General features: G+C 56.1%; 3 protein-coding genes across 3 annotated transcripts; 1 reads left to right on the top strand and 2 right to left on the bottom strand.

Annotated features, from left to right (window-relative positions):
• On the bottom strand, nucleotides 1-1,717 carry M409DRAFT_20801 (uncharacterized protein; the record flags this gene model as incomplete). Its single annotated transcript, XM_033805558.1, has 2 exons — nucleotides 1-167; nucleotides 1,474-1,717. 2 exons carry the CDS (start codon nucleotides 1,715-1,717, stop codon nucleotides 1-3), a joined length of 411 nt encoding a protein of 136 aa, XP_033669674.1.
• A 1,996-nt stretch (nucleotides 1,718-3,713) lies between these two features.
• Nucleotides 3,714-5,627, top strand: M409DRAFT_52798 (uncharacterized protein; the record flags this gene model as incomplete). The annotated part of the gene is made up of 5 exons (XM_033812176.1): nucleotides 3,714-3,800; nucleotides 3,863-4,063; nucleotides 4,288-4,801; nucleotides 4,917-5,050; nucleotides 5,232-5,627. The coding sequence occupies 5 exons, from the start codon at nucleotides 3,714-3,716 to the stop codon at nucleotides 5,625-5,627; spliced, it is 1,332 nt and encodes a 443-aa protein (XP_033669673.1).
• A 4,288-nt stretch (nucleotides 5,628-9,915) lies between these two features.
• On the bottom strand, nucleotides 9,916-10,735 carry M409DRAFT_52797 (uncharacterized protein; the record flags this gene model as incomplete). Its single annotated transcript, XM_033812175.1, has 2 exons — nucleotides 9,916-10,403; nucleotides 10,504-10,735. 2 exons carry the CDS (start codon nucleotides 10,733-10,735, stop codon nucleotides 9,916-9,918), a joined length of 720 nt encoding a protein of 239 aa, XP_033669672.1.
• Between the last annotated feature and the right edge of the window lie 540 nt (nucleotides 10,736-11,275).

Below are 11,275 nucleotides of genomic sequence, written 5' to 3'. Positions count from 1 at the left end.
TCAGACGAGTCCTTGAAAGCTGGCATATTCCATGCCCAGACGGTCTTCATGGGCCCCTGTCTTCTCGAATATTCTCTCTGTCATGAGACATAGGAGGAGGACTTCAACCGCAGCCAAGACGTCTTCCAAGGCGCCTACAACCAAGCCGCCATCTGGGACACTGACTCCTGCGTGGTGTTCAGAAGGGAAAAAAGGGGAGCTCGGCCACCGATGACATATATTGAGATTGCAATGCCTCTGACGAGGGAAGGTCAGCCGAGCCGAGCACTTCACTTCAGCAACTTCACCTTGACGCTGCATGCAACACAGCCCACTCACCACGGCAAGCGAGACCATATCGAGCCCTTGGGTACAAGCCGTCCTCCTCGTGAAGTCTGCCTGATGCGGACAGATTGAGAAAGGACCTGCATAGTTTCCAGCACTCGCAGCCACGATCCCCCAACGGCCCAGCGTTGGCCGCTGCCGAAGAGAAGACCGGCGGACATGGAAATATATCCCCACAGGCAACATATCCCATTATGATTCAGCAACGCAGCATTCCTCAGCTGGCGCATCACATGGACAATGTCTGATTCTCCTCAGCGACCGACCATCAGACTTGCGCACCTGCGACGGACAAAACGCTGCAGTTTCCAAGCACGATTTCGTACCTGGCCGGGCAGTGTCTTCGGCCTCTCTCACACGGATTGCAAGATACATGGCACCGCCGCCATCCTCTTCAGGCTATCGATCTGGATGGAGCAATGTCGCTCATACTAGGCTCGCCAGCTCCCAGTCCAGAACGCAGCGACAACTTGCGGAAGCCAATTGACAGCATGTAGACCTGATGACCCCGTCTTTGTGGAGCTCTCTACCGCCGCTGGCTGACGAAGAGACAGGGCGTTGTAGCTGGATTCACCGTATATCACCACGCCTTATTCTCGCAGAACTTCTTACGAACCACCAATGCCCTCGCCAACCTCACCGTCCCGCCGCCACACCCCCGTTATCTCACCCGCGTTAATGCCGACTCAGTTGCACTGCTTGCCCATGAACGATTTGTGAGAAGCCGGGACTGCAGCGAGGCCCGGCATGACATTCACAACTTCTTCGACGCCCCATTCTCTTCAGATGTGCGCCTATCCTCTCCCTTCGACATACTCGACTGCGCCACAGCAGCTTGGCCGGTCCTTCTTCTCCTGGACAACTTTCCCGGGAGAGCAACGAGAATTTATCACGCCTGCTGGATGCGCACCGTCTTCACCCCCTGCAGCCCTCACCACCGCCTTCGCCGTGCACTGCCTCCCGCATGTGCGCGCCGTCTTCATCCCCTCACCGCCGCCTTCGCCCTCACCGCCGTGCACTGCCTCCTGCATGTCGGCCCTGTGTTCAGAAGCTCCACTCGCTCTTCACTTGGTGCAGTGATTGTCTTGTTGGCGGCCAGGTAGCGGCGATAACCTTCTCGTGAGTCTTATTTTGCTGTCGGTCCATTACCGTCCCCAACAATCATGTCGATCTGATATGCATAGTCATGGTCGTTGACGTATGCAATCGCGGCCTGGTCGACATAGTGCAAGAGCTGTTCCGCGCTGGGGCTCTTCCCACTCGAGTTGGCAAGCCAAATGCCGAAGATGCCTGGGCAAGACTCGTCTTTCAGTCTTGTGATAGCCATGCCGGCTTCTGTGTTGGTGGCGACGGTCTCTCCGCGAACCAGGGTATCTAGGATATTGCGATCCATCGTCAAAAGCCAAGTCCATGCCTTGGTGATGTAGAAGGTAAGAGGAGAAGTGGGTCGGCCAGGTCAGGCTGCATGTACACTTCTTTTGTGCCAGTGCTCGTCGTCGTATGCCCTGCAATGTCTTATGCTCCAGTTCCACGTCCAGAAACTTCTTGATGAGATCTTGCACTTGGCAACTTCCCAGGACATGAAGATAATTGCGTCGACCGGCTTCAATGTCGTACTCTGCTGGGGGAGTGTCGTCTTCGTCCTGCCATTCGATCCCTGCCGATGATATTGACGATTGCGAGCGCTATGAGTTCCCTCGTGTCTCCCTCTCTGCTGTTCGTCAGTGAGCCACGCAGCCCGTCGATATGGGCGATTGCGAGCGCGGTGAGTTCCTTCCTGTTTCCCTCTCTGCTGGAGACGCAAGACCAATCTCGTCCACGTAGTCATCCGGGTGATTATATGCATTGACGCGATTTGAAGAGTGATGTTGATGTCGTCTGGAAAGCGCTGTGGTGGTTGCTGTGGATGTCCCCGTCCCAAGCACTTCTCCGTACCTTCTTCGCCCGGAACACAGCGTGGTCTCGTACCTCAACAACTCCGCACCTCCCTCCTGCCCCTGGCCTCTTCTATCTTCACCCCGTGAGTTCCGCCCCTGTTACCTTGCGTACCCCCTCTCCTTCCCGCCTCCACCCCGTCAGCTCCATCCCATTCTACCTCCACCTCGTGAATCCCATCTTCCGACCTCTCCCCTTTGCCCAGTCCCACTCTGCGTACCCCGTCCATCCTGTGAACTCCGCCGCCCCTACCCCTACCCTGTCAGCTCCGCTCCCTTCTGCCTCCACCCCGCGAGCTCCGCCCTTATCCCCATCCACCTTATGAGCTCCGCCCTCATCCCCCTCCACCTTCCGCATCCGTCTCCCCATTAATCTCCTGACCTACGGTGCCTTCTAATTGTCGCGGCTCCGCTCCGCTCTCCTGGCGCTGCTCGACCTTGGCGTCCTCAGCCCAAAATTTTCGAAAAGTTGGCCAAGTTTGAATTGCTGTTACTCCTCCAATTATGCGCCGATTATCCTCATCTTTTGATATGTTGTTATGTGCATATAGTTCGGTTGATCGGCAGTTCTGCATTTCGGTACAAATGAGAAGTGGAAAATATTGAAAAAATCTTGCAAAAATGGGAAAATCTAGACGAGCTCTTTTCAATGCTTTTGACGCGTAGATGCACTCCGTTCCCGACTCTAAGGATAGTCCCGGCTTCCACGGTCATGTTGACGCGTCTAACACGTCGTATTGACGTGAAATGTATGATGCAACGTAAGCGCGTTGTATGTGACGAGGAACTCGTATGGAAGGCGGACGACGAGCAGTGACTTATCGGGAGTCTGGAGAGACCGCTAGGCGCGTGCAGAGTATGCTGAAACGCGTTGATTCTTGAGTTCCCACGCAACTCGGGCGGAGGGAAGTTCGGGCAAGGCAAACGACGCGTAGAGAGAGCGGACACACAAAAAGACGATGAATTTTCTTCTAATACGCGCCGTATAGCGATGTAGCCAGTTGAATAGTCGGAGAATGAGTAGAAACGCGTGCTATTCCCCTCGTAAAAACCTGTCCCAATTCTTCCAACCGCGTCAAAGAGCGCCATCCCGCGCGTCAAATGACTGCAGCGATGCTGTTCTCAGACATTTGAGAACGCTGGAAGTCTCTGCCTTTGTAGACGGGCTGCGGGATGCTCGTTGTGATGATGTTGCGATACCCAGCCGGCCTCCACCAAAACTGGCCTCCGCCGCAACACCACCGTAACGAACGTTGACGACTTCCTCCGCGTGTCGCGGACACTCCATTGATGCCAGCAAGTGTGTACGCAAAACAATGTTCGATCGTTTAATCGTCGCGTTGCTCGTCTGATGTCTGGGGAGCGCTGCAGCCGCCCTCGCGTCCCCAGGTCCTACTAGACAAAAAGACACCGCGAAGCATGCGGAGATGAGAAGCTGGCTCAGTGTGAAGCCCCATGCCAAGTGACAAGTCGGCGGCCAGCCGTCGTGCTGGGTTTGCGGTGCCAGCTGGCAGCCCATCAAAACCTTCGTCGCCCGCAAAGGTACAACAGCGACCTTGGATGGCCGCCCTCGCGGGGGGGGGGGGGGGGGATACTCTCTATAGGCATGGTTTCCGTCCCCCAAGTCAAGGACGACTCATCTGGTCGTCGCGCCTGCCATGCTTCAGGGTGGATGGCTGGCGAGTGCCCAGCGCGTCGGTGGGCAGCAACGATGCAGCCGGACGAAGCGCAACCACGATGAATTCGACTTTCCAGACTCCAAAGGCATCGCCCGTCGAATGGCAGCTTCGCAGCTTTCCGTGGTGGTGAGTTGCGATGGCTAGCCTAAACCTGCAGAAACTTCCCACCATCGCAACAGCACCTCAACATGCCCCAACGATGACCTGCGCGTATGGACAGGCCTTCACCATGCAAAAAAGTCTTCAAGCAAGTCCGCAACCTGCGGGGCCATCGTCGCTGCCTTCGTGTGGTCCGCCGCTGGGGCTGATACTGGCTGCCGCGTCGAATCGGCAACGCAACATGCTCGAAGCAATCGCAACGGACATCAGGCATCATATTTGAGCCTGACAGAGTGTCCATGTCGAAGAGCAGCTGCTCAGATCTTCGTCGTGCGGTGCACGCTCTCCCGCCACCAAAACGAACAACCATCGCAACGGCACCGCAACAAATGATTCCACGCGCGAACGCGGGCCAATTTCAACGTCAATACTTCAAAGAAGACATATGCAAGTTCGTGGGTAATGGCATGAGCAGTGCGTGGGTGACCCGGGCGAGTCTGCGAGCTGTGCCGCCCACGCGCGTACCACAAGCCAGGTGCGATGCGCAGAGAGGCCGCGACGGACATGGAAAGTTTCTCTACATGACTGTCGGAGGCGCCAGACGAAGCAGCGAGCCGCAGGATGTACCATGCGGTTGGTTTGCGGTGTGCGCCTCAGCCTCCGCCCATCGCAACACCACCACAACGTTCATGTCCCAGCATGAACGCGCTTGCAAATGGGCGTTCATGCCCCTGCCGAATGGCATGCAAGTCCCCATACCACATGGTGGGCGTCGCGATGGTGGTTGGATGGCGCTGCCACGCTGCTGAGCGGAGACGCGTACTGGCAGCGAGGTACGCTTGTCAGGTTCATAGCAACAGATACCGATGTTGCCTTCCAGCCCCAGGAGGAGTCAAATGTGCAATGGCAAAGGGTGGAGTGTCCGGTGTGGCCTGTTGCGATGCCCGACCTCTGACCACACAAACTTCGACCGACAGCAACACCACCGCGACGAGATTTTGCGTGGAGTTTCGCGTGGGCGGATGAGTATACAGACGTCAGGAAATCTTCATGGAATGCATCAGGTTACCACTCTGACGTTGAGGTACCGTCGTCGTCACGTAGCCGGCCTATGGTGGCAATACGCGTGTCGGCGGCAGCAGAACATGGATGCATATACCGCAATGGACTTGTTACGAGCTCTGGGGGGCTGTAGGAGCACTCAGGCCAATCGGCAAGTTTGTCAAAGCCTGGGTTTGCGACGCCCTCAAGTTCCTCACCCAGACTTCGAGCTTTCGCAATGAGGCCGCGACGTCAACCAGGCTGGACCGGCGCGATGGGAAATCAAACCTCGGACATGGCAGAGCACGCATGCAAAGCCCCGAGACGTCGCCTCACAGTTGTGGTGATGTTCTCGACTGGTGGAGGGCTGCGACCCTGGCGCGTATCAAATGAGCCACGCAGCATGCCAGGACTTGCAGCGACGGGCTGGCATTTTGAGAACAGTGACCTTGCGAGGTTCCCTGCCAGCTGGCGGGTCGTGGCATGCGCGGACGAAGCCGTTGCGCCATCTTTCTTGAGACGAACGTTTTGCGACGATGAGGCAGCCTGACGAACGCGGTCATTGTCGCAGTTCCAGGACATCAGCATCGTCCAGCCAGTCCTCAATCGTTCGGGGAGGGACGCAGGCGCATGATTTCGCGTTGAGTTGTATAGCAGCACGCGTTACTCCAGGAAATACATTCTTCTGCACGCGTATTTAGTGTTTAGACGCCTTTTCACATGTCAAGCGGTCTGCTAGACGCGACAACATATTCTCCCCTTAAAGAGAAACCGTGGGGCTCCTTCCGTGGTGCCCTTCTAGAGGCGCGCGTCTGTCCGTCGCTGCATCCGGTAGTTCCTCCTACACGGGATACTCCATACGGAGCATGGCTTCAGGTATGTCTAGCAATGCCTGCCTGTGCAATATTGACGCGTCTAAGGAATCTTCTATGCGGGGAATATAATTGTGCCGGCCCTATACTGCAGTTCATGCCTTCTGACGCGTCGAGCACTTATTTGACGCGTCGAGGAGCCTTTTTAAGCCAGAGCGAGACCCCACGCGTTTCCACACGACGATCGGCTGGCTTCTTGCCTGCAAAAGGAAATCTCTCCAGGCTCTGCGTCATCCTCAAATCGCGCCCAGCTAGCCATTCTATGGTCCAGGACAATCGCAGCTTCTCGACAATTCACTCCCACGATACGTCGAGTAGATAATGTGAACGTCGTTTGCTGGGGTCGTGTATGGGTCGGACATGGCGACGGCGAGGTGCTTTGAAGACAACGAGCACCGAATGCAGGGAGAACAGAGTTTGTCCGCCTTGGCCCTGCGTCCCCAAAGTTTTACCCGCTCCCCCTTCTACTTGTGCGGCGGGCGGGGCCGGCAGCGAGGGTGACCGGGGCAGTGATGTGGCGGGGTTATGCGGCAGGAAGGACGGGGAGTTGAGTGCGATCAGGACGGGGCGTTGAGGGTGGTGAGGATAGATAAGGTGGGGGGGCAAAGGGCGGAGTGGGCGGAGATGCGGCGGCGGCGGCGGCGACGGGGGTGGAGGGGACGGGGGGCGGTGTGTGGTGGAGGTAGCAGACGACAAGGGAGGGGAAGTCAAAGTGACATGGGCGGAGAGGGCGGGGGTGTAGCGGGGCAGACGGGGAGATGAGGGGATGAGGGTGGGGACGACCCTGAGGGCGGCGATATGAGGGCGAGGGTGAGACAAGGGCAGAGCCTACGGACAGGGTGAAAAGTCCAGGCAGGAGGAGGCGGAGGGGATGGGGAGGGCGGAGATATCAGAGCGGAGGGGTCAGGGGCGTAGAGGGTGGAGAGCGGGGTATGTAGGGGCGCGTGGAGAGGGCGGAGGGGTAGAGAGAAGGGGGTGGGTCCTAGAGGGCGGTGATTTATGGGCGGCGGGGTCGTAAAGTGATTCAAGGGCAAAGCAGACACCCCCATCGACCGTTCTCTCCTGACAGATCTCAGCTTCTCAAAATCTGCATCCTTACATCCACCAGCTTGTAAAGGCAGTCGACGATGAAGAAGCAAGTTTTTGCATTCCTGTTGTGTAGATATCTCCAGACTTTGCCTGTTTCCTGACTCACCAAACTTCTTCTTTGTCGTGATGTCAAATCACGCTTGTTCGTGCAGGCTATGTACGCGAATTTCTCTGTCATCTGCTTCGTCGAGGCGCTAATAGGACGTCCTGGACGTGGAGTATGCAACACGCTGCCTGATGCACTGTTTGCTGGCCCAGTGAGGTTGACATAGTAGCATTGCGTCTGCTTGCAATTTGCCTTCGACTACGCAACCCCCTCGCCTGCACCATCTCCTTCCCCCACGCCATCATCTTCTTTCCTCGTTGGAAAACGCCAAGCGGGGTACACGATGCACTCTTTGCTAGAAACTAGGTCGGACATCTTCTTTCCTAGCAGCCTCTAGCTGGCCGTCGTACACCACTTTGCGTACATGGCTTGTATTTTTGCAAGCAAGCGGGATGTGGTGCCGTTTTGGCCTTGTACGAATGCATCAATGCTGGTCGTTTGATTGCTCTCGTCTGCGAGTCGTACTCGTTCTGGCGAAGAATTGAGGTTGCCAGGCATTCGCCTCTTTGCTGAAGACGATATGGGCTCCGCTCGTCGAGGAAGCTGTAGGGGTGGAAGGTTCATGGCTTCGTAAAGGATCTGTACGGTGTGTGGTACATCGTCAAGGTAGTGCGGCGAGGGCAGTAGAGCGCGGGCAGGAAAAATGGCGAGGACAGGAAGGGCGTTTGGCCATCCTTTGAATACCAGGGCTGTATACCCGTTACTTGCGAGTGGACCGAGCCAGACCTGACACGATCAAATTGTTGGCAGCTCTTGAGATTGGAGGGAAGTGCGGTCCACTTTCAGCGATATGTTGGTTCGCCCTGACGGCCTCCGTGATCCTGTGCAGCCGCACGTTCTGGTCTCGGCTTTGACTGGCAGGAAATTGCTGTTCGTTGACTGTGCTTGGCTAGCTGGGGTTTGTATGGCGACCATGTTGATGCGCTTGGTGTTGTCAATCAGGATGAGGTGCCTGGTCCTGCCAGACCTTGCACGGTGCAGACTTGAGTTAACCTCAGACATAGTTGTGTCTTCGTCAAGCCAATCAACCGATTCTGCCGGTGCTTGGAAGGTTTGCGGTGAAGTCTGGATCCAGGTTGATGAAACGTAAGGTACTCGTTGAACCTCCGACGGAGCAGGCTGTCGACATGTGCTTTGGGGGTTATCTCCTTCCGATTCAAACAAACTTCCGGGTCTCGTATTTGGAAGTAGACGGGTTCGCTTATGGACGTGCTATCCCGTGCTGATCACAGTCCACATGATCGGTTATGCTGTTGAAGCTCTGCGGCGCTGGTGGCGTGGGATAAAGGCCGGTGACGGCGACAGTCGTGACTGGGACACATAGTCGATGGTTGGCTCTTTGAAGAATCTTGGCTCTTTGCAGGCTCAGGCTTGATAGATGTCGAGGGCAATGATATCTTCCAGTCAAGTGAGACGCTCTCGAAGTCACATGGGTTCAATGAAAGCCAGAATCGGAACAGCATTACCAGCAAAGTTCGACGATCACCCCCAGCGAACTCCTCGTTCGATCAGTCGTAGCATCCATGCAGCGCGCCTACAGTGTGAAAGCTGAAGGCTGGTGGCGGAGGTGATTTCCAGACGAATACCAGTGGGCCCGGACGAATCTGGACGCAGCTGACTGTGATCTTGACCACGACACTGTCATACAACTCAGGGGTAGAGTAATAGATGTGAGTTGGCATGGCCATGGTGTTGATGGTGTCACTTGGGGGTCTCCGGCTGGCACCCGGCGACATTCAAAGAGTTGACCGGGCGCCACAGCCGGGGGCGTTAGGTATAGAATTTCATCGGCCCCTGGTCATGCAACTGAAAGTTGAAGTTGCATCCACATTGCTCGCGAGCAGTCCAAGCCGATACCGTACGATTTCGGTGGAAGAACAACAAGGGTTGATATCATGCGCTGAACAGGCAATGGGACTCGAGGGGCGTTTGCTGAACGTCTTGATCGTACAGAGTGTAGTTCATGCGAAGCCAGTGGAGCTGTCAATGGCAGGAAGTCTTCGTTCGTTGTGGTGTTAGACAGATGGCGAAGCTGCTCAAAGGACGCTCGAGCATCCACACTGCGCAACTTGGGAACAACAAGCTCCTGGCAAACACGGCCGATAAGAGACCACAATTGCAAGCGGTGATTCTGCTCGTCTTGCCGGGCCATGGACGGGTCCAACGACGTTAGGCCTGTACACGGGCGCGTCTTGTTTGTCAGAGGTGCGCACACGATAGGGCGGGCGAGGTCTGATCGTCTGTCGCCGAAGAACGTTCCACTTTTGAATCAGATGTTGCCCAGGTGGTGCTGCGCTCCGGCCGATGACAGCGGTGCCAGTGGTAGAGCGAGGACATGGTGGAAGTCGTCGCCCCCGGGAGACGTTTGCAGGTCCACGTGCAGTGCAAAAGAAGCTCATCTAACGGCATCCAAGTTGGCAACTTCTCTCAAACCTCCAAGAAGCTCGATGGACACGAGCGAGCTGCGACATATCCGCTTCGTCCCTCGCTACTCATGTGCGGTAATTGCTGCGGCTTGGTCGCATCTCCATGGATTGGGCATCTGGTTCGAGTGCGCTCCAAAGGGAGGGCAGCTATCCTCTTTCCAGTACTGTGTCAGCCCTGTTCGATTCCCTGCTGCCTTCGTGTCAGATTCTTTGCGTTTCTTCGTGGATGACGAGCCCCTTCGACCTTAAGAATGTGATCATCTTTTCTGAGGAGGTGTTCAGCGCCAGACCTGGGCCGGTGGAAGGTCATGATACCGGAAAAGGGGTTCATAATGGAATCTTGGGTTAAGAGCCAAGCACTGAAGCTGATAGGGCACCTTGTGGGTCGTGACGGCTCTCGGCGCAATGCGTGAAGACAAGACAGTGCCAGCGACGACCTAACACAAGAAGCGTATCGAAGCGCTGGGTTTTCACTCTGACATCGCGGGCTACACAGGAGCCGGCCTTTGGTGCCGTGACATATTCATAGAGGCGAAGTTTCTCAACGAGCGATTGGATGTGATGCTCGAATGATGCCCGGGTCGTTTCGACGGTGCCTTCCCTAGGGTTGAGTCTCCAGTAGTGTCCTGTGCGCACGAGGAAAGGCATTTTGGCGAGACCTGTGGAGGTCATGGATGATCTCCAAACACGATTCGATCCTCCCATAGCACGCCATGCATACCACAGTGATCTCCTCCTGTTGCCAAAAACTTCCCGGCTGGTGATAAGGGCCGCGTGTGGTGAGTGAGCGATCGTGCATCGTCGGAGGCCACATGGCAATTGGGTACACCTGGCTGTGAGGAGCATTCAAGAGCTTCTCGAGCCGCCAGCGCCGTGAAACGTCTGGAATTCGATTGAATCCGTAAGGGTGCCCTCGCGGCGTCTGTGAGATACCTTGGATGGCAGCTGTGTCAAGACATGCCCGTACATGGCAGTGATATGGCGGGAGAGGCAGGAAAGTGAAGTCGGCAGACCACAAGAGGTCTACAGCGTCCAGTCCAGAAACCACGCCTGGGGCTGCACGGTTCTCCAGGTACATTCTGCATTGGCCTCGCGGTGCTTGCGATAGCTTGAGACTTTTGACGTCTTCCATGAGATCCAAATCATGAGGTCTGTGGCTGGGCATGTTGGGACAGGGGAGAAGACCATTCCTCTCCACGTCACCGCTTGTGCTTCCTGCAATCCCGACTGCGTCGTTGAGAGGACTCTCGTAAAGTCAGGTGCCATGAGAGCGGCGGCATGATCGTGGAAGCCTCTGAGGTATATCATGTGGCACGCTTGGGTCTCAAAGACGACGAGGAGGACGAGCGCAGTGGATCCCATGGCTGTAGTGGAAGACACTCTCTCTCCGATAAGGGTGAGGGGAGAAGGCCATTGGCGGAGGAATGTTTGTTAAAAGATGACTATGAGTGCAGGTCCTGATCCTGATATGCTGCTGGTAGGGCAAAAGGAGTCGAGTCCCGTGTCACGAGCGAGCGGTTCCTCTTTCTGGGAGATGGAGATGAAGACGACCCTCCCGGTCGTAGGGCTGCCTCTCGTCCACGACAGACTCAACGAGGTTGCTCCTCGGCTTCTTCTTCCACGCCACTCCTTCTCCACGTCTCGGTCGACTTCATGAAGCATCAGAACGTGGTGTTGTTCTCGAGGTCGAAGGATGATATACTTC

The sequence above is a fragment of the Zasmidium cellare genome, assembly GCF_010093935.1.
Source record: "Zasmidium cellare ATCC 36951 unplaced genomic scaffold M409scaffold_11, whole genome shotgun sequence".
NCBI lineage: Eukaryota > Fungi > Ascomycota > Dothideomycetes > Mycosphaerellales > Mycosphaerellaceae > Zasmidium > Zasmidium cellare.
Note: the sequence above shows the minus strand (reverse complement) of the source record. Positions and strands in the feature narration are given on the sequence as shown.